Source organism: Onychomys torridus, chromosome 3 (genome assembly GCF_903995425.1).
Source record: "Onychomys torridus chromosome 3, mOncTor1.1, whole genome shotgun sequence".
In the NCBI taxonomy this organism is placed as follows: domain Eukaryota; kingdom Metazoa; phylum Chordata; class Mammalia; order Rodentia; family Cricetidae; genus Onychomys; species Onychomys torridus.
In genome coordinates this window covers 135,274,265-135,296,735 of record NC_050445.1, presented here as the reverse complement: position 1 = coordinate 135,296,735, position 22,471 = coordinate 135,274,265, and the positions used below count along the sequence as shown (strand labels likewise).

Below are 22,471 nucleotides of genomic sequence, written 5' to 3'. Positions count from 1 at the left end.
ATTCCTAGCAGCCACATGGTGGCTCACAACCATCTGTAATGAGACCTGGTGCCCTCTTCTGGCCCTGCAGTCATACATGCTGTATACATGATAAATAAATAAATCTTTAAAAAATGAGAGAGAGAGAGAGAGAGAACTCAGCTGTTGAGCCATCTCTCCAGCCCCTATTAGCTTTTTACTTGGTTTTGTTTTTTGTGGTATCGTTGTTGTTGGTTGATTGGTTGGTGGTTTTTTGTTTGTTTTAGTAGTGGTCTTAATTGATGGGAGACTTTTTTGGGTCTGGTCTTGATTTCATTGTCTTTGGATTTTTGGGACAGGGTTTCCCTGTGTAGCCCTGGCTGTCCTGGATCTCACTCTGTAGACCAGGCTGACTTCAAGCTCAGAGATCCCCCTGCCTCTGCCTCCCGAGTGCTGGGATTAAGGATGTGTACCACCACTCCAGGCTTGAGCAACTTTCCATCTGTTATTAGCCATTTATATGTCTTTGGAAAAATGTAAGTTCAAGTGCCTTGCTATTTGTTCTTCTGTTGTTGTTTTAGTGGTTTCGTTTGTTTGTTGAAACAAGGTCACCTGGCATGGTAGCTCATACCTTTTAGCACTCGCCCCCATGCACAAACTAGGGAGGGGATCTCTGAGGCCAGCCTGGTCTACATAGTGAGTGAGTTCTAGGATAGCCATGGCTACATAGAGAAACCCTGCCCCCCCCCAAAAAAAAAGACAAGAACGACAGAGAGAGAGAGAGAGAGAAAAGAAAAGAAAAGAAAAGAAAAGAAAAGAAAAGAAAAGAAAAGAAACAAGGTCTCACTCTGTAACCCAGGTTAGCCTGGAAGTGACTGTGTCGTCTGCTGTCCAATCACTTGTGACCCTCATGTCTCAGCCTCATAAATGCTAGGATCCAGGCTTGAGCCACCACGCCTGGCCCTCACTCTTGGTGGTTTGGTGCTTTTACATTTTTATTTATTTATTTTGAGACGGGGTCTCATTGTGTACCTTTGGCGAGTTCGGCCAGCTTCTGCCTCCCAAGTACTGTGACTAAAGGCATGTCCCACTGTGCCCATCCTGAGTGTGTTTGATATATATATAAATTTGGATTGTTTTATATTTTGAGACAGAGCCTGGAACTCACTTTTGTTAACTGTGTAGACCAGGCTGGCCCTCCTGAGTGCTGGGAGCATAGGATGTGCTGTCCTGCCTGGCTAACAGCACTCAGTTTTAATTGCCCTGTTTTAGTTTTTGTTCTTGTGTTGTGGGAATTCCTTATGTGTTTCAGATATTAAATCCTTTTCAGATATGCAATCCACCTGTTTTCTCCCAGGCCACTGACTGCCATTGTACTCTAGTAACGTCCCTTCCCTTGGTCCATTAGAAATTTACACTTTGTTTTGTAATTCCTTTTTATCACCTCTGTTGCATATAAGACATCATTGTCCCATCCAACATCAAGGAGCTTTCCTCTGTGTTTTCTTTAAGTTTAGATGCTGGATTAATTTTTCTTGTTGGTTGGGGTGTATGTGTGTGTGTGTGTGTGTGTGTGTGTGTGTGTGTGTGAACACACATCTACGGGGCTGAGTGTATATGATTGTGCAGGTCAGTGGCTGACATCAGGTGTTTTCCTTAGTTCTCCATCATATTTAAAAATATGTATTTATTTAAAAACCAAAATAAATAAATGAATAAAAAATAATTTAGCCAGGGATAATGACACACCCCTTTAATACCAGCTCTTAGGAGACAGTTTAAGGCCTACTTGGACTGCAAAGTGAGTTCCTGGACAGCTAGGGCCACACAGTGATACCCTGTCTTAAAACAAAACAAAATAAGAATCACACCAGCAAAATATTTTATGTGTATGAATGTTTTGCCTGTGTGTGTGTGTGTGTGTGTGTGTGTGTGTGTGTGTGTGTGTGTGTAGAAGCCACCAGAAGTCAGGAGGCATTGGATACCCTGGATCTATAGTTACAGATGGTTGTGAGTTGCTGAATGGGTACTAAGAATCAAACCTGGGTTCTCTGCAAGAACAGTCAGTGCTCTTAACCACTGAGCCAGTTCTCCAGCCTTCTGTTTTATTTCTGAGACAGGCAGGAAACCTCTCTTTGAGCCTGAAACACTCCAATTCTGCTAGACTAGCTGGAAGACAAGTTTTCTGGCAGCCTTTCCCACCTTCCCAGCACTGGGATCACTTCCTACAAGTTTGAGGATCAAACTCAAGTACTTTACCTGCGAGGCATCTAACCAGCTATTTGTTGTTGTTGTTGTTTATTGTTGTTGTTTTTGTTTTCTGAGACAGGGTCTAGCCAAGGCTGGCCTAGAATTCCTTACCCTCTTTCCTCAGTTTCCCAAGTGCTGGGATTATAAATGTGTGCCATCATATCTGGTTGCCAAATGTCTTGTGCCTTGGAGATAATGTCCTGGCATGCCCTGACATCTTTCCTGTGTTCTGTCCATTTCTGTTCTTTCCTGTGTATATCATCAATAGTAAATTTATTATGTACTGCTAAAAAATAAAAGAATCGCCACCACCTAGGGAATGACTTTTGAAACATACTCTTGCCTGCCTCTATGTGCATATAAGCTGCTTGCTTCTTCTGGGATATGGACACTAAGGCATTTGCCTCATTAGCCCATAAACCTTAGACCAGGTGAATCTGCTCTAGCAAAGACACATCTGGCACTGCAACCTACTTTGTAGTTCTCCAGAGTCCATTGTTCTTTTGTAGGTCACACTGATGAATGAAGTGAAGATTCTGTGTGCACTTCCTCTAGGATCTTTTAGCTTTTAATTGTCATCTTGACCAAGGAGGGAAGGCTAGTTTGAGAAGTGTCCCATGGCTTACCTAAGAAGACAAAACAAAACATCATCATCATCAACACAATAACAACAACAACAAAACTAATTTGGAGGTTGTGCCAACTACCAAGTGTGTACCTTCTAATTAAACATTGGAAACTGGGGAAATGAGTCCGAAAATCTGGTAGACCTACTGTGAACTAGATCTGGGCCAAAATTTGATTACTAGCATGGTCCCCATATGTCTTGTGCTAATACAGTGTTTCACGTTACCTGGTACTAATGTCTCTGAGACTGTATCCAGAAGCCCTTGAAATGCCTGAGTCTTGATGTTCCCCAATGTGACTACTAGAAGAAATGTCCAAAGACCCTGTAGTGAAGGACTTGTGGAGACACAGGGTTTTGTCTCCTGGGAGATCAGGCTCTTCAGCTTATAGCCTAGAAAATTGGATAGAGGTTGTAAACTGGTTATTTAGCCGTGCCTGGCCTAAAACTTGCTATGTAGACCAGGCTGACCTCCACTCACAGAGAGCTGTCTGCCTCTGCCTCCCAAATACTGGGACTAAAGGCGTGGGCCACTATGTTGGGTGTGATTGTTTGTTTGTTTGGTTTCGTTCATCACTGTGAAGTGTATGTGTGAGAAAGCACACAAGCAGGCGTGTGTGTGTGTGTGTGTGTGTGTGTGTGTGTGTGTGTGTGTCTTTGTAGGTCAGAAGACAGCTTTTGGGAGTCAGTTCTTTCCTTCTACCATAGGTTTCAAGGAATGAACTCAGGTGCCAAGTTTGTGCAGTGAGCATGTTAACTCACTGAGTCATCATGCTGGCCAGAGGCTGGATTCTTGTTCATGTTTTCGTTTTGGAGGAGGGCAGTGGTACAGCCCCCAGCCTCGTTTCCTTCTTAATTAGTCTAATTGTTTAAGCTATCCCCACTATTCCTCACCTGTCTTGCTTTTAGGAACAGGATGGTCATCTCTCTGTCATTAGCTCTGAAAAGTTCCTTTGTAGAGTTTGCTTCCTTGGACTGTTCCTGACATTAGCTGTGTTGGGTTGGATGCCTTGGGAAACACTTGAGTGCACAGTGAAGATCCTCCGGAATGTTTGGGGGAGCATGCTAAGGAGGCTTGCCGCTGAGGAAATAAGGAGAGTCTGGTTGGGCGGATGGAGAGCTTCTACTGTGATTTGGTTACAGAGGTCCCAGCCAGTACCGTGGGGACTCTGAAGCTGAATGGCTTTTCAGAGCCCTTTGAATTGAGGCCAAGAGAATGGACTCTTATTCCCCCTGAGAAGGCACTAAATGCAGACCTTCCCTGAGGAATGGAAGGCATAAGCAGGGAAGCAAGTTCCTTTCTGTTTGAGCAGTTCTGAAGAAAGAACAAACTGTGAGCCAGGAGCAGGCTATATTTATTTATTTTCTGAGACAGGGTATCTCTGTGTAGTTTTGGTGCCTGGCCTAGAACTCTGTAGACCAGGCTAGCCGAGAACTCACAGAGATCCACCTGGCTCTGCCTCCCAAGTGCTGGGATTAAAGGCTTGTGCCACCACCCACCCAATGAAATACCTAATGTTTTAATAGCTGGAGCTGAGGTATAGATTGATCTTTTTCATTTTTTTTAAAGATTTATTTATTATGTATATAATGTTCTGTCTTCAGGCCAGAAGTGGGCACCAGATCTCATTACAGATGGTTGTGAGCCACCATGTGGTTGTTGGGAATTGAACTCAGGACCTCAGGAAGAACAGGCAGTGCTCTTAACTGCTGAGCCATCTCTCCAGCCCCTGATCTTTTTCATTTTTAACTTGTGGTTATAGTTACTTTTAAAACATCAGAAGCTGGGGATATAGCTCAGTTGTAGAGTGCCTCCATAGTGTCTTAGTTGGGGTTTCTATTGCTGTAGAGAGACACCATGACCATGGCAACTGTTAGAAAGGAAAACATTTAATTGGGGTGGCTCACTTACATATTATATTTTATTTGCTCAGCTTGCTCCTTTTCATTATAAATCTTCATCAGAGTTAATACTAATAGCCATATGACAGAGTCAGTACTAGGCTGTTTTGAGATTTTTCTCTGCCAATAGAATTAATCCAAAACTCTTGACTTTAGCCTCAGGCAGACTCTTTAGTTAAGGGCAAAAAGCAGTCACTTTCTTGACCAAAATACCCCAAGAATGATTTCTAGGCACCATGCTAAAATTCTCCTCCTCTGAAACCTCTTGGTCCAGCCCTGGATGGTTCAAATTATTGTCAGCACCGCTGTCTTCCACACTCCTACTATTATGGCCCATTAAGTACTGCTTTCCTAACCCAGAGTGCCAAAGTCAAATTCCTCCAAACAAAAACATGGTCAGGGTGCTGCAGAGGTGGCTTATCGATTAAGAGCACTGACTGCTCTTCCAGAGGACCTGGGTTCAATTCTCAGCACACAACTGTCTGTAACCCCAGTTCCAGGGAACCTGACACTCATGGCAAAACACCAATGTACATGAAATAAAAATAAATAATTTAAAACAAACAAACAAAAAATGGTCAGGCCTACCACAGCAAAATACCCCAGCCCCTGGTACCAACTTCTGTCTTAGGGTTTCTATTGCTATAAAGAGACACCATGACCACAGCAACTCTTTTTTTTTTTTTTTTTTTTTTTTTCTTTCGAGACAGGATTTCTCTGTAGCTTTGGAGCCTGTCCTGGACTAGCTCTGTAGACCAGGCTAGCCTCGAACTCACAGAGATCCACCTGCGTCTACCTCCCGAGTGCTGGGATTACAGGCATGTACCACCACCGCCCAGCAACACAACTCTTATAAGGGAAAAATATTTAATTGGGACTGGCTTACAGCTTCAGAGGTTCAGTCCATTATTGTCATGGTGGGGAGCATGGTGCCTGGGAATGTGGCAGCATGCAGGCAGACATGGTGCTGGAGAATTCTACATCTTGCAGACAAGAGGAAGTGAACTGAGTGTCACATTGAGGGAAGCTTGAGCAAAAGAGACTCCACAGTGACCCACTTCCTCCAATAAGGCCACTCCTAATAGTGCCACTCCCTTTGGGGACCATTTTCTTTCAAACCACCACACAGAGCATACACAAAGCTCTGGTTCAGTTCCTAGCACTGCATAAACTGGGTGTGGCATAGGCCTGTTATCTCAAAGGCAGACAGCAGGGTGAAGGATCAGAGTTATCTTTAGCTATATGACAAGCTCAAGTCCAACCTGGGATATGTGAGACTATCTCAAAAAAAAAAAAAAAATCAGAAAGGAAATCTTTTGAATCCTGTCTTTTGTTGTTATTTTTTGTTGTTGTTGTTGTTTGTTTGTTTGTTTTTAGACTACTATGTAGCCCTGGGTGGTTTGGAACTTACTGTGTAGACCAGGCTGGCATTGAACTCATGGATCTTCCTGCCTCTGCTTCTTGAGTACTAACATTAAAGGTGTGTGCACAATTGTCCAGAAGGGAAATCTTTTTTTGTTTGTTTGTTTGTTTGTTTGTTTGACACAGGGTTTTTCTGTAGCTTTGGAGCTGATCTGGACCTATTTGGACCAGGCTCCCCTGGAACTCACAAAGATCCACCTGCCTCTACCTCCCAAGTGCCATCACTGCCTGGCTCTCTCTCTCTTTTTTTTTTTAAGACATGGTTTTTCTGAGTAGCCCTAGCTGTCCTGGAACTCACTTTTGTAGACCAGGCTGTCCCTGAACTCACAGAGATCCACCTGCTTCTGCCTCCTGAGTCCTGGGGTGTGTCACCACCACCCAGCCAGACGGGAAATCATTTAAATAGAAATGATTACTTACCTGGGGCATATAATGTCTACTTTTTATGAGAATTGCAGGGAACTGGAAGACAAGAAAAAGATTCAGAATCTGTTAGCTCTTGTGGGAACAGACACCGGTGAAGTGACCTATTTTTATAAGGAGCCTCCCCACAAAGTAAGTAATCTTTGCTGCTATGATATGATGAGTGTGACTTCTACACGACATGGGTGAGGGTCCATAGTCAGAGCATCTCCACTTGTTGGAGGTGCTGCGTGCAGAGTAGTTAGCAACCAGTAGCTACTGGAAGTTTAAAGCTTGTCTCTGCAAAAAACCTTTTGAAGATTTTTTTTCACTATTAAAAAACCATGCTAGGGGGCAGGGTGGTGGTGGCTGTAGAGATAGATGGCTTAGAGCACTGGCTGCTCTTCCAGAAGTCCTGAGTTCAATTCCCAGCAACTACATGATGACACACAGCCATGTCTGATGAGATCTGGTGCCCTCTTCTGGAGTGCAGGTATAGATGCAGGCAGAACACTGTGTACATAATAAATAAATAAATAAATCTTTAAAAAACAAAACAAGCTGCTTGGTGATGGCACATATCTTTAATCCCACCACTGGCCTACAGAATAAGTTCCAGGACAGCTTGGGCTACACAGAGAAACCCTGTTTTGGAAAAAAGCAAAAAGAAACGTATGAGGGGCTGAAGAGATGACTCAGCAGTTAAGAACACATTTTGTTCTTCCAGTGGACCTGAGTTTGATTCCTAGCACCCACATGGCAGCTCACAACCATCTGTAACTCCAATTCCAGGACATCACACACCTTCTTAGACATGTACACAAAGGCAGAACATCCATACACATAAAATAAGTAAATTAAAATTTTAAAAGAAATCTCTGAATGCTCTCTCAAGGTATAACACATTTTCAGTGCAAAATGAGTCCTAAATAGTCTCACAAGTCATTTCAGGAGGGCTGTTACCTTACTGGGAGACCTGAATTTTATTTTATTTTATTTTATTTATTTATTTTTTGGTTTTTCAAGACAGGGTTTCTCTGTAGCTTTGGAGGCTGTCCTGGAATTCACTTTGTGGACGAGGCTGGCCTCGAACTCACAGAGATTCACCTGCCTCTGCCTCCCGAGTGCTGGGATCAAAGGCGTGCGCCACCACTGCCCGGCTAGACCTGAATTTTAAATTATGCTTCTTGTGTAGTTCTTTGTCAGTGCTACTAAATTTAGTACATGTTCTTCTCCTTTTTTTTTTTTTTTTTTAAATAACAAGATCTCTCTATAGCCCTGGCTGTCCTGGAACTTGCTGTATAGACCAGGATCCTTACATTTTCTTACTTAATCAAGAACTTTTGTTATTCAAAATAGGGATTGTGAAGAGAATATTGTTAGAAGGATCATACTTTGAAAACTCAGAATTCCAGTGGATACTGATTTTTTTTTTTTTTTTTTTTTTTTTTGTCTCTGATTCTTTTTTGGGGGGTGTTTGGGTTTTGGTATTTTGAGACAGGGTTTCTCTGTGTAGTCCTGGCTGTCCTGGAACTCACTCTGTAGATCAGGCTGGCCTCGAACTCCAAGAGATTCTCTTGCCTCTGTCTCTGGAGTGCTGGGATTAAAGACGTATGCCACCGCTGCCCAGCTTTGTCCCTGATTCTTAAAAGAGTAACTTGCCAGGAATTTGAAAACACTCAGAAGTGTTTATATGTTTTCGTTGTGTGCTTTAATTCCAAATTGTATCACTATTGATGAATAAATGTACTTTTCTTTTGATAAAAAAAAAAAAGAAAGGAAGGAAGGAAGAGAGAGAGAGAGAGAGAGAAAGGAAGGAAGGAAGGTAGGAAGGAAGGAAGAGACTTAAGCCTGTGGTTAGGCCATATGTAGAGTCCTTGCCTAGCTAGCAAGTGTGAGGCGTTTAGTTTATACCCAGCACTACACCAGAGAAGAACAAAAAGAAAACTAAAGCTTAGAGGGACAGATGTTGCTGAGATTAGAGAAGAAAGCAACGTAGTCTTTGTGAGGAAGACATTTCAGTTCTTAGTTTCTTTTTAAATCTTTTTTATACTGATTATAAATTAATAATGGTTTTTATCAAGAACACATAGATGGTGAGACATACTTTAGTCCCCAGCACTCAGGAGGCAGAGGCAGGAGGATCTCTGACTTCAAAGCCAGCCTGATCTATGGAGCAAGTTTCAGGACAGCCAGAACCACCCAGAGAAACCCTGTTTTTTGGGGAGTGGGGGAGTGGACAAGGCCTGAATATGTAACTCAAGCAAGTCTGGACCTCAGTAAGTAACCCAGTCTGGTCTCAAACTTGTTATCTTCCTGTCTCAGCCACCCAAATGTTAGGATCACAGGGGCACACCATCTTGCTTAGCTGCCTTTTGTTTTTTTTGGAGCTGAGGATCGAACCCAGGGCCTTGTGCTTGCTAGGCAAGCGCTCTACCACTGAGCTAAATCCCCAACCTGCTTAGCTGCCTTTTCACTTGTGTAAAGAATTTCTTTGTAGCATTATCATATATATCTAATGTGCATATTTTTACTATTAATGTCCTTGTCAAAGAACACCTTCCTTTTGTTTTGTTTGGGTTTTTTTTTGGGGGGGTGGTGTTGAGACAGGATTTCTCCATGTAACAGCCTTCTCTGGCTGTCCTGGAATTCACTTTGTAGACCAGGTTGGCCTTGGACACAGAGATTTGTCTGCCTCTGCCTCCCAAATGCTGGATTTAAAGGTGTGTGCCACCACACATTCCTCACAATATATTGAGTACTTCTCAAAATATATTTTATTAAGTAGCTCTGTGTTTTTATTTATTGTTAATTAGTTTGTATTAACACTGAATTTTATCAAAAAAATTATTTTGTACATGTTACCTTTCGTATAAATGTAATGTAGTTACATGATTATATCCGTTTTGAGCAATTTAATTTATAAATGTTGGATCTGTAGAACTAAGGCTAAAAACTGCAATTTCACACATATTGAGACTACTTCTATACCTTTTTTTCTTCTTTAGGTAACCATTCTCCAAAAGACTATCCAGGCTGTAGATGTGTGTGAACGGTATGAGCCTTCCGCTTTCAAAGCAGGTAACCACTTGTTCTAGATTTTTCACTGATGTTGAATTGAAAATCCCAATGCAAGTGATTAGAAGATTTTCCCTGCTAGACAGATAGTGGTGTTCATAATGATGCCTCTGGCAGTCTAATACCATACATCTCTAGAACTATGCAAAGAATAAACTATTGTTTAATGTAAGGAGTTGTGTGTGTGTGTGTGTGTGTGTGTGTGTGTGTGTGTGTGTGTGTTCATATGGAGGCATGTGTGTATGGGTCTGCATTTGTGTGGATGCTAGAGGTCTGTATCAGGGTCTTCACCTTTTTGAGACAGCTTCTCACTGACCCTGGCGTTCACTGATTTGGCTAGACTCTGTCCAGTGAGTGCTAGGGATCCTCTTGCTTCTGCCTTGCTGATGTTGGGGTAACGGGTGTGGACCTGGGTGCTGAGGATCTCAACATTGGGTTCCCTTGTTTACACAACAGGCACTTTCCTGACTGAGCCATCTTCCCAGCTCCTGAGTACAACTTCCTTTTGCTTTTCAAAAAATACGTTCTAGCCGGGCGGTGGTGGCACATGCCTTTAATCCCAGCACTCGGGAGGCAGAGGCAGGTGGATCTCTGTGAGTTCGAGGCCAGCCTGGGCGATAGATTGAGTTCAAGGAAAGGCACAAAGCTACACAGAGAAACGCTGTCTCGAAAAACCAAACAAACAAACAAACAAACAAACAAACAAATAAATAAATAAAATTTTAAAAAAGAAAAGAAAACCAAAGCAAACAAACAAGCAATACATTCTTACTAAACAGCTCGACAGTTACACATATTTATAGAGTACAATGTGGCACTCTAATGTGTATATACATTGTGTTAGTGATCAGGGTGATTGGTTAAATTACCATTAAAGCCATTACCTTTGTAAGTACTATGTAGCCCTGTCTGCTTCTTTTCACATACACAGTTGTTGTCAACCGTAGTTACATAGTTATGCTATTGTGTTAGAAGTTACTCAGCTGTCTGGCTCACCCCTGCCCCATCAGCCATCCTCCCCCACCTTTCCTCCTCTGTACCTTCCCAGGCTCTAGTGAACACATTCAATTTTTATTATTTGTTACCCTTTCTTTTGAAAATTGTGTGGTATGTCAGAACCAAAGTGTTTAAATTGGGCTCTTACTGAGAAAATATTCACAATTCCAGAGGAACATTCTGCCAGAAGATGAATATGATTACTAGGTGAGATGCTGCAGAATTCCCGTAAGAGATTCTGCCTGGGACTCAAGCACTGTAGGCCTCCAGTGTGTCCTTTTCCTTCCTTCTCTTCTCCTGCAGGGTTAGTGCTGATGCTTGAGGAGCAGGAAGAAGAGCTGAGCAGAGTTTGATGACCTTTTGTTTTCTATTTCAGATCCTAAAGTAAACAAAAAAAGAGTAACAATAAGAGAAAAGGAAGACATAACTGAGCGTTACCAGAGGGAAGTACAGACTCTCATCCTGCAGGTGATACATTGGTCTGGACCCACCAAAGCGGTTTCTCCCCACGAATTTAGCTGTGTGTAACACACCTTTGCTATTATATGAGAAGTCTCTTTGCACTTGCATTGCGTTCGGGCATCCTGGGGCCAAGAAATTTGAGATTATCCTTAATGTTTGAGCACTTTTTTTCCCAAGCAAAGTTAGAGATAGTTTTTTGTTGTTGTTTTGTTTTGTTCTGTTTTGTGTTGAGACCAGGTCTGTCTACACAGCTCTGGCTGTCCTGGAGCTCATTATGTAGACCAGGCTGGCCTCAAATTCAGAGATCCACCTGCCTCTCGGATTAAAGACAGGCATCACCACACCTGGTTTAGAGATAGTTTTAAAATATAGATTTAAATGTGAACATTAATTTCAGAGAGAAAGCCCTAGATAGTGGCATATTCCTGTAACCCCAGTACTTACGAGGCTGAGGCAGGAGGATTGTCAGACATTTGAGGCCTGCTGGGCTCTGTGTAGGGAACCCCAGTCCAACTAGGACAACTTAGCAAAACCCTGTCTCTGTACCTCCCCATTCCTCTAAGAGAGGTGATGTTGGAGCGACGGGTTCTGTTGCATGGCGTACATGAGGAGAAAAACTCCTGAGATTCATGAACAAGTCGTTTGGAGACTTTAGTCACTGCCTCTGATTTGTCGGAGTCTTTAAAGGCAACAACCACAATTGTGACACATACAGAAAGGCGTGTGGACATCTGCAGCAGCAGCTGTTGTTTACACGAGTGGAGAGGTAGGGGTTCAGCGGTCAGGCAGTTCTCACAACCTTTAGGTTAGGGACACATTGTGTGGAATTTATGGCTGGTCCAGAGACCAGTTTACACTAGGAATTTATAGTTGATCTGAGTGACCAGAGACTAGTTTACCCAAGATAGTTTTAGCACTTAAAGTATTCTTAGGAGTGCTTTCACAAGATGGCATAACTACAGTTCAGTGGCCTGTCACACTGCCTCTGTACAGATCTGGAACTATACAGGGGGATTTTTGTTTGGTTTGGTTTTGGTTTTGGTTTTTTGAGACAGTGTTTCTCTGTAGCTTTGGAGCCTGTCCTAGACTAGCTCTGTAGACCAGGCTGGCCTCGAACTCACAGAGATCCACCTGCCTCTGCCTCCCGAGTACTGGGATTACAGGCATGCGCCGCCACCACCTGGCCAGAGGGTTTTTATTGTTTGTGTGTGTGTGTGTTGCATATTTGGAAGGAGGCAAGGGGAGAATAGTAATGCATGCCCTAGAGTAGAAGTGGGTTTCTCAGGAGAGAATAGCCTCATAGCACTTATACTTTAAAGTCATTGTCTATTTGAACATTCTAGGATGCTTCTGGCAACCTTTAGTTTACATGCTAAGCCCTAGCTAACAAAACCATCCTAAAGTAAGAATTCCAATTTGTTTTGTTCTTGTTTTGCAACAAGATCTCATCATGTAGCCCTGGCTGGTCTAGAACATGCTGCGTAGACCAGGCTGACCCAAAACTCACAGAGATCCTCCTATCTCTGCCTCTGCCTTCTGAATGTTGAGATTAAAGATGTATACCATCATGCTTGGCTAGAATTTACTTTGTGATTGGCCTGAGGACTGACTATACAGAGAGTAGCATAGGAAAGTTTGTCTGTATGACAAATCAAATTTGGGGTTATATTCACTTATTTAGTGCATATGTTCTAAAATCTAGGAAAATAATAAATCATTAACTTACTACTGGGTATAGACGGATTTTTCTTTCACAAAAAACAACACAGAGGGGAAAAAAACCACATAGAGACTTATTAATTATAAAAGCTTGGCCTATAGTTTAGGCTTGTCCCATAGCTCTTCTAACTTAAATTAAACTATATCTTTTAATCTTTGTTTTTTTATGTGGCTCAATTACCTTTACTTTGTAATGTCCATCCTGCTTCCTCTCCATCTGGCTGGTGACTCCACCTTTCTTCCAAGAGCTCTCTGTCCAGAAGTCCCTGCTACTGGCCATTTTGCTTTTTATTAAACCATTCACAGTGATGTATCTTTAAACAGTATAATCAAATATCTTGCAGCATTTCCTCTATTTTGTCTGAATAAAAAGGAAAGAATTTTAACTCTAACATAGTAAAACTATATACAATAAGAACAATTATCAGGTAAGAATTAAACATTTATGGGGTTGGGGATTTAGCTCAGTGGTAGAGCACTTGCCTAACAAGTGCAAGGCCCTGGGTTCGGTCCTCAGCTCCAGAAAAAAAAAAAAAAAAGAATTAAACATTTACAATGTCCAGTCCATTTGCATTTGGCAAATTCAGAGAAAATACTCCAGTATTAATACTGTATGATGAGTCCAAGTTTTGTACCTAATTTACCTTCGGTCATAACTAAGGAAAGCTATCCATCAAAGACCCCAGAAGGATATAATATTACCTGAGTAAACAGAAAATGCAGAGCAAGCAACTTCCAAAACTGAAACGACAGAGACACTACAGGCCTAGAATATCTGACAGACTCTTCTGTGAAGCAGGAAATTTTTGAAGGATTGTCTTACCCTCTCTTGGCAAAGTTCAGCAGTCACTTTGTATGTCCTGTTTGTCCAGTTTAGACTGTCAGCAGTCGAGGCAAAAGCAGTTTCTTGCCCAAATGGAAGTACACTGCATATGGAGGTTCTTTGATGCCCATCATTCCTTTTTTTTTTTTTTTTTTTTCCAGATCTCAGGACTGAACCCAGGGCCTTGTGCTTGCTAGACAAGCGCTCTACCACTGAGCTAAATCCCCAACCCCCCCCCCCATCATTCTTTTTTGAGGTAAATTAGTGTTTCCAGGAGCAGATATGTCTGACTATCATGAAAAGCCATACATTATTAAAACATTTAAAATGTCATATTCTATAGGTCTTTGAAGTGTTTAAAGATCACCTATCTCTCTAAAATTTATATCTGTATGACTTTGAATACATACCTAACATGACTATACTTTTGATAGTTATAGTTGACTATTTACCTGTATTACTTTATTATTCTAAATAGTTTTCAAGGACTAAAACTTTACATTTTTAAATGAGCTGCATAGGTATAACACCTTAAATAAGAATAGAAACATATATAATAAGTATAACAAAAGTAACCTTAAATTTGTATCAGTATACAAAAGTATCTTAAACAAGAATAGAAACATATATACAGTATAACAAAAATAACCTTAAATTTTTATCAATATACAAAGATCCACACCAATGTAAAATATTTGAGACTAATGGTTTGTTCAAAAGTAGACGCAATAACCCACCTTTTTATCTCATCATTTCTATATTATATTTCCTTTTTTCCCTTTAGAAAGAGATCCCTGAATCTAATCTCCTTTGTTTAGCTTTTTCCTTGACCATGACCAGTAACAATTTGTAACCAACCTCCCTAAATTATGACAAACATCTATAACCAAACGACAAAAAGCCATCTATTCCTCCTCTTGGGAATGTGGATGTTGTGTTCTCTAGAATGCTTTCTGTTGTCTGGGGGCAATGATAACTTCCAGAGACCCTGAGAAAATTGGGATAATGATCAAGTCCTGGGAGAGCTAGCTGTTGTCCAGTCTCCGTGTAATGGGAAAGTGCAGGGCTTATCTGGAGTTCTGACTGGATAGTCTTTGAGGCTGGACCATCTCAGCCAGTGGCTTTGAAGCTGTTCTGGATGCAGAACTCTGAGGAAACTGCAGTAGAGGCACTCTGAGAGCCTGGATCACCGGGACCACCCATTTTCATTAGTGTCTGGTCCCCTTGCTCTGAGAACATACAGACTTTCAAAGGTAACGTACATATTTGCATTAACACAAGTATTGGCTGTGTGTTGTACACAAGCCAGTGAAAGGTGATTTTTTTGTTGTTGTTGTTTTGTGTTTGAGCAGGTAAAATATATATCACCTGTCTTGTAGTTTATGTCAGTAGCCAAGATTTTCAGGAGGTCTTCCCTGAACAAACCTGATCCTCTTTAACCTTGAATGAATCCACAGCTATTTGTTTTCTGTGGAAACAAAAAGCATAACCTCTTCCCCAAAGTAATTCAGTTTTTGACTTCCATTTTTAAAGTTAAGGCATTTCTAAAGTATCTAGGCTGCTTAATTCAACAGTCTCTTTCACAATTCAGTGTCTCTCAATAACTGTCATTTTGTTCATTAGCAGTCTGTTCATTAGCATTTAAAAAATTCAAAATCACCAGGCAGTGGTGGAACGAACCTTTAATCCTAGCACTCAGGAGGCAGAGCCAGGCGGATCTTTGTGAGTTCAAGGCCAGCCTGGTCTACAGAGCGAGATCCAGGAAAGGCGCAGATCTACACAGAGAAACCCTGTCTTGAAAAACAAAAAACAAAAAACAACATTAAAAAAAATTTAAAAATTCAAAATCAATAAGACACCATATAGGGTCCACACTCTCTGTGTATTTTCTATCTTTACATGACTTATCTTTTTTATATTATTTTATTTTCTTTTAAGACTTTATCTTATTATTTATAAGCTATTTTTCCTATAACTGTCTATTCCCATTTTCTTTTCTTTTTTAAGCCTATACACATTTTAAAACATACTATACATTTTTAGAGGTTTTTTTTTGTGTGTGTGTGTCTGGATCTGTCTTTACTTAGCATCTGCAGCATTCTCTGATCCTGTGAGACATATCATAAACTACTATGTCAGATGCCAGTGTGGCCCAGCTTAGCACATGTTGCTGGTGGCTGGCTCCAGCCCATAGGCAGCTGAGCTTACCTGGGAGACCATAGTTACGAGGAAGCTGTGTTTGATTTTGTGTTCTGAACTTTTTTTTTTAGGCTTTCTTAGGTCTTATGTGGATATACTTGGCCCCATGTTGGATGCCATGTGTAGACAGATTTTTCTTTGGTCCATCCGCTCACAAAAAAAGACATGGAGACTACTATTAATTATAAATGTTCAGCCTGTAGCTCAGGCTTGTCCCACTAGCTCTTCTAACTTAAATTAAACCATATCTTTTCATCTTTGTTTTTTCATGTGGCTCAGTTACCGTTACTCTGCAATGTTCATCCTGCTTCCTCTCCATCTGACTCCACTTTTCTTCCTTGCAGAAAGCCCTCTGTCTAGAAGTCCTTGCTATACTTCCTGTCTAGCTATTGGCCATTTAGCATTTTATTAAGCCAATCACAATGACACAGTGTAATCAAATTATCTAGCAACAACTGGGTCCTGGTATGTTATTTGTATGTTATTTGAAATGTTCCTATCCTTATTGGAGCAGTGGTCCGTTGACTTGAAAATTTTCTGCCTTTGGCCAGTATCTCATAAGTCATAACAGCCAGACCCCAAGAAAGAAATTATATTACATCCATTTTGCTCTACATTTTCAAACCAAAACTGAAAGAGTCACCATTTTTCTGTATAACTAGAGCATCCTTTTTTTGTTTTGTGTGTTTGTTTGAGACAGGGTTTGTTTCTCTGCCTGTCCTGGAACTCACTCTGTAGACCAGGCTGGCCTTAAACCTCATAGAGATCCACCTGCCTCTGCCTCCTGAGTGCTGGGATTAAAGGTGTGTGCCACCACCGCCCGGCTAACTGGGGCGTCTGAAAAGGAAGACAGTCCTAAGTCCAGGAGGAGACAGTGAGCAGCGAGAATAATGGGGTAGAGAGAGGAAGACTACAACTCTTACTTTGTGTGGTGTAGATGAGGGGCTGAGTGTGGACAAAGGGGTGGTTCTTGTAGAGCCCGACACCGTTTATGAGGCATTCACTAAAGAGAACTAGGAGATGACTCTGCTGGTAGAGTGCTTGTCAGAAAGCACTAGGACCTGAGCTCAGATCCCTGGCTGGGCTGGGAACTGGAACAATGGCTGCTCCTGCAGAGGACCCAGGTTCAATTCCCAGCATCCATATGGCTGCTGATAACCTCCTGTAACTCTGATGTCTTCTCCTGACCTCCACAGCAGGCACCAGGCATGCATGAGACAAACATATGTGCAGGCAAAACATTCATACACACACACACACATACACACACACACACACACACACACACACACACAAATTATATACATATATACATATACACATACATACATATATATAAAAGAAAAAACTGGCCTGACAAGACATGTCTGTAAACTGGAGGAGTGGGGAGAGGCAGGTCCCTGGAGCTCACTGGCCAATCAGCTTAGCAGTTGGTTAGCTTGGGATTCAGTGAGAAACTGTGTTGTAAGAGAAGGAGGTGGGGAGGGATTGAAGGAGACGCTTTACTCACTCACTCACATGTACACACACATGTATGAACGTAGCACAGGCATGGACAGCACACATGCACATAGAATCAGGACTGAGACCTCTGTTTTGCTGCCGTTTTAGGTTTTGCCCCTTACCCCACCCCGTTTCACTTTGTCCCTAGGAAGGGCTCACCTTCAGAGATCTGAAGTCACAGGTGCGGGGATGGCTGACTAACTCACTCCTCTTGGCCAGTATAGGTGGAAGCCCTTCAGGCACAGCTGGGAGAGCAGACAAAGCTTTCCAGAGAACAAGTTGAAGGGCTCATGGAGGACAGACGGATTCGAATTGAGGAGATACAAGTTCAGCACCAGAGAAATCAAGACAAAATCAAAGAGTTGACTAAAAGGTGAGGACTCAAGAATTATGGTCCTGCCGGGGCGGTGGTGGAGCACACCTTTAATCTCAGCACTTGGGAGGCAGAGCCAGGCGGATCTCTGTGAGTTCAAAGCTAGCCTGGGCTACCAAGTGAGTTCAGGAAAAGGCCCAAAGCTACACAGAGAAACCCTGTCTCGAAAAACAAAAACAAAAACAAACAAACAAAAAAAGAATTATGGTCCTGCCAGGTATCCCATTTTTCTGAATGGCTTAGGTGACGGCTCCACTTACTGTTTAGAACGCATCTTGATTCAGTTCCCAGCATGCACATCAGGTGGCCCCCAAACATCTGTGACTCCAGTTCTAGGGGATCTGGCACCGCCACACAGACATATGTGCAGGCAAAACACCAATGCACATAAAAGAGAAATAACTTATTTAAAAAAAAAAAAAAGATTAGTGGTTATGGGGATGGAGAGATGGCTCAGCAGTTGAGAGCATTCGCTGCTCTTGAGAAGGACCCTAGTTCACTTCCTGGCACCTGTAGCCTCAGCCCCTCCCATGTTGCTTTAGTTTAGTTTGTGCTTCAGTCAGACTAATAATTTGAGGGACAATTGTTTTAGCAAGCACGTCACTAGGCGCAGTAACCCCTGAACTGAAGACTTACTCAGACCAAATCCACATTCCCATAATGATTATAATGATTAGTGTGCCTTTCTTTTCTTTTCTTATTTTTTTCCGAGACAGAGTTTCTCTGTTTAACAGCCCAGGCTGTCCTGGAACTCAGTCTGTAGACCAGGCTGTCCTTGTTCTCACAGTGATCCACCTGCCTCTGCCTCCCAAGTGCCGGGATTAAAGGTGTGTGCCAGCGCCGGCCGGCTGGTGTACCTTCCTGATGGCCCTCCCACCATATATGGTGTTACATCTTCGTTCCCTAGGGCTGTTCTGTTCAGTCTCTGCCCTACCCTAAGTCCTGTAGTAGCCACAAGAAAGGCATGTTGCATATTGATGCTCCTTGCTAAGTTGCACCTAACCATCTCCTTTCCCCATTAAACATGCTTAATTGGTTTTTATTTTACTTTTATTTTTGAGACAGGATCTCACTGTGTAGCCCTGACTGGCCTGATACTCTATTTAGTGGAGGTTGGCCTTGAAAACACAGAGAGAGATCCTTCTGCCTCTGCTTTCCCAAGTATCCATCAGCATACTGGCCTCATGTTTAATATCTGTGTGTGTGAAGTGTGTAGGGGTGTGTGTGTTGTATGGAGCCAGAGGTCAGCCTTGGGTGCTGTTTCTTGTTTTTTGAGACAAAGTCTCTCACTGGCCTAGAACATAGTGATTAACCTCAGGGATTTGCTGTCTTCATCTCCCCTGCACTGGAGTTCTAAGTGTGTGCCACCATGTCTGGCTTTTCATGTGGGCTCTGGGGAGAAGTTCAGGTCACTTTACCAACTGAGCTTTTTTTTAAATATTTATTTATTTGTGTGTATGGGTGTTTGTTTGTTTTTTAATAAAGATTTGTTTATTTATTTTATGTATGTGAGTGCTCTATCTGCATGTATGACTTTATGCCAGAAGAGGCATCAGATCCCACTAGAGATGGTTGTGAACCACCATGTGGTTGCTGGGAATTGAACTCAGGACCTCTGGAAGAGCAGTCAGTGCTCTTAACCATCTCTCTAGCTCCATGTATGAGTGTTTTGCCTGGATGTTTCTCTGTACACCACATGCATGCCTAGTGCCTGAGGAAGCAGGAAAAACTGGAATTACAGATGGTTGTGAACTGCCATATGGGTGCTGGGAATTGAACTTGGGTCCTCTAGAAGAGCAGTAGATATCTTTAACCATTGACCCATCTCTCCAGCCCCAAATTTATTTATTTTTTGAGACAAGGTCTCTATCCAGGCTGGCCTTAAAGTCCCTATATAACCAAGGGTTTCCCTTGGACAACTTAGTCTCCTCTCTCTACTTTCCAAGTGCTAAGCTTATAGGACTATTACCCTGTAGCCCATTCATTTGGTGCTGAGGATTGAACCCAGGACCTTGTACATGCTGGACCAACTGAATTACATTCTCTACCTCCCAAATTCTGGGATTAAAGTCACATACCACCAGTCCTGGCTATTTTGGGGTGGAGGGTGGTATTGGTATTGGGTATTAAACTTGGGTCTTCATGCATGCAAGACAAGCACTATACTACAAAGCTATACTCCAGCTCATAATATGTGATTTAAAAATAAACAAAAAAAGATTCATTTTAGTTATTAATTATTTGTGTATGGATGAATCTATGTATGTATGAGTTCAGTTGCCCATGGAGTCCATAAGAGATCAGAGCAGTGTGTTCTCTCAGCCACTGAGCCATCTCCACCCAAATAATGGTGACTTTATATTAGTTTTCCAGCATGTAAAAAGCCCTCCTGCGTATTGTACAGGTCTGCTCAGTTCCTTTAGTTAGATGCATCATCCTAAGGCTATTGAGTGGCCTGAAACCCTAAGCCATTAATGACTGTCCTTGGGTGTCACTTTTTTTTGTGTGTGTGTGTGTGTTTACAGTGCCTGGTTTTGAACCTAGGATAACATACAAGCTAGGCAAGTGTTCTAGTATGTGAGCACATCAGCCCAGCTGTGATATTTTAAATGTTTTTATTGGTATATTTTAATTATATAAATTATATATAATAATGGATTTCATTCTGGCATTTTCGTTCATGTACATAATATAGTTTGATCATATTCACTCCCCTTTACTTTCTCTTGTCCCCCTCCTACTCCGTAATCTAGGTGGTTTTTTTGTTTGTTTATTTATTGTGTATACAGTGTTCTGCCTGCATGTATGCCTGAAGGCCAGAAGAGAACACCAGATCTCATTACAGATGGTTGTGAGCCACCATGTGGTTGCTGGGAATTGAACTCAGGACCTCTGGAAGTGCAGCCAGTGCTCTTAACTACTGAGCCATCTCTCCAGCCCCTAAACTGGATACTTTCAAACCAGTTTGTAACTGTGAACATAAAAGTTGCATATGTGCCAGGAGTTATAGTGATTGCTTTATGGTATTTAATGCTCTTGCAGGCAGTTGTGTCATTTACTATAGTAAATACTTTTCTAGATGTTGGTGTTAACCCAATAAAGTTGCCAGCTTCTAAGGATATTCTTTTTTAGAGATACAAACATCATTTTTAAAAATTATTTATTTATTATGTATACAGTATTCTGCCTACATGTGCCCTGGCAGGCCAGAAGAGGGCACCAGATCTCACTACGATGGTTGTGGGAATTGAACTCAGGACCTCCAGAAGAGCAATCAGTGCTCTTAACCACTGAGCCATCTCTTAAGCCCCAAACATCATTTTTTAAATTTCAAGTATCAAGAACAGTCATCAGGACTAGTCAGTGCTTTTGTATTTCCAGTAGTTGGTACTGTCCGTGTTCTGTTGGTAAGGAAAAAAATTCAGCTATCTTTTGTTCAGGAAAAATATGCTGTGTGTCTTTTTAAAACTGCTACTATTTGGGAATTCATATTGTACAACCTTTTTTTTTTTTTTGATTTTTCAAGATAGGGTTTCTCTGTAGCTTTGCACCTTTCCTGGATCTCGCTCTGTGGACCAGGCTGGCCTCAAACTCACAGAGATCCACCTGCCTCTGCCTCCTGAGTGCTGGGATTACAGGCGTGCGCCGCCACCGCCTGGCATATTGTACAACATTTTATTTTTATTTTATTTATTTATTATTTTGGCCAGAGCTGAGGACCGAACCGAGGGCTTTGCGCTTGCTAGGCAAGCGCTCTATCACTGAGCTAACTCCCCAGCCCCGTACAACTTTTAAAGAAGCTGTATTTCTCTTTTGGAATAGCCTTGTGTTTCAGCTAAGCAGTTTGAGCATCTTCGTGTTCGTAGTTGTGGGGTGTTGTTGTTGTTGTTTTCATAGTCTCCATCATACCCAAGAACTGCTTTATGAGAGCACCAAAGACTTTCTACAGCTAAGATTTGAAAACCAAAATAAAGAGAAGGTATGGATGCTTGAAAAAGATCTCTTGATGTCCAAGATTAAGCAGTACAGAGCACACTGTAAGAAGAAAGAAGATAAACTTGGAAAAGTTATTCCAGTTTTACATGAGACTCATCATACTCAGAATGAATATATTAAGGTAATGCCATTATTTTCTGGAAAAGTTGAAAACCCCGGGATTCCTTGGGCTTAGAATCAAGGCTCAGTTGGTGGAAGCTTGCATAGCTTCCAGAGACCCAGGGTTCGATCCCCAGCACTGCGTAAAGCCAGATGTGATGGCTCATGCCTCTAATCCCAGCATTTGGGAGACTAGAGATGGGAAGACCACAACTTCAAGGTCACTGTTGGCTGAATAGAGAGTTTGAGGCCCGCCCTAGCTACATGAGATCCTGTCAGAGACTTGGAGAATTCTAGAGAGCCTATAAATTGTTATATAAGATCCATTCAGTTCCTGGAGCTAAGTAGCAGTGATGTCATGAAATAGATAACAGAAAGTAACTGATCATGATGGTATTTGAGGGTTTGAAATACTAAGCTAGACAGGATTTAAGACTGGACTATGGAGTGAGACCCTGTCTCAAAACAAAAATATTACACTTGATTTCCTAATTCAACAAATGGACCAGACTCTGGGGACAGCACTATGTAAGTTAAACAGATTGTTTTCTCATTGTGTTTATATTTTACTGAACAAGGAAAAATCATAGTTTATCAAGTAATTTTATTAATTATGTAACAATTGTATTACTTGTTGGAACCCCACTAGAAGGGGACCTGGGGA

At 41.8% G+C, this 22,471-nt stretch overlaps 1 protein-coding gene across 1 annotated transcript in view; it reads left to right on the top strand.

Annotated features, from left to right (window-relative positions):
- Ccdc77 (coiled-coil domain containing 77) overlaps positions 1-22,471 on the top strand; it is a 35,559-nt gene that overhangs the window by 8,674 nt on the left and 4,414 nt on the right. The window contains exons 5-9 of the mRNA XM_036182140.1: positions 6,616-6,712; positions 9,568-9,640; positions 11,010-11,101; positions 17,564-17,712; positions 21,610-21,829. Of these exons, the coding sequence (XP_036038033.1) occupies positions 6,616-6,712; positions 9,568-9,640; positions 11,010-11,101; positions 17,564-17,712; positions 21,610-21,829 (631 nt within the window). The remainder of the gene's footprint in view (positions 1-6,615; positions 6,713-9,567; positions 9,641-11,009; positions 11,102-17,563; positions 17,713-21,609; positions 21,830-22,471) is intronic.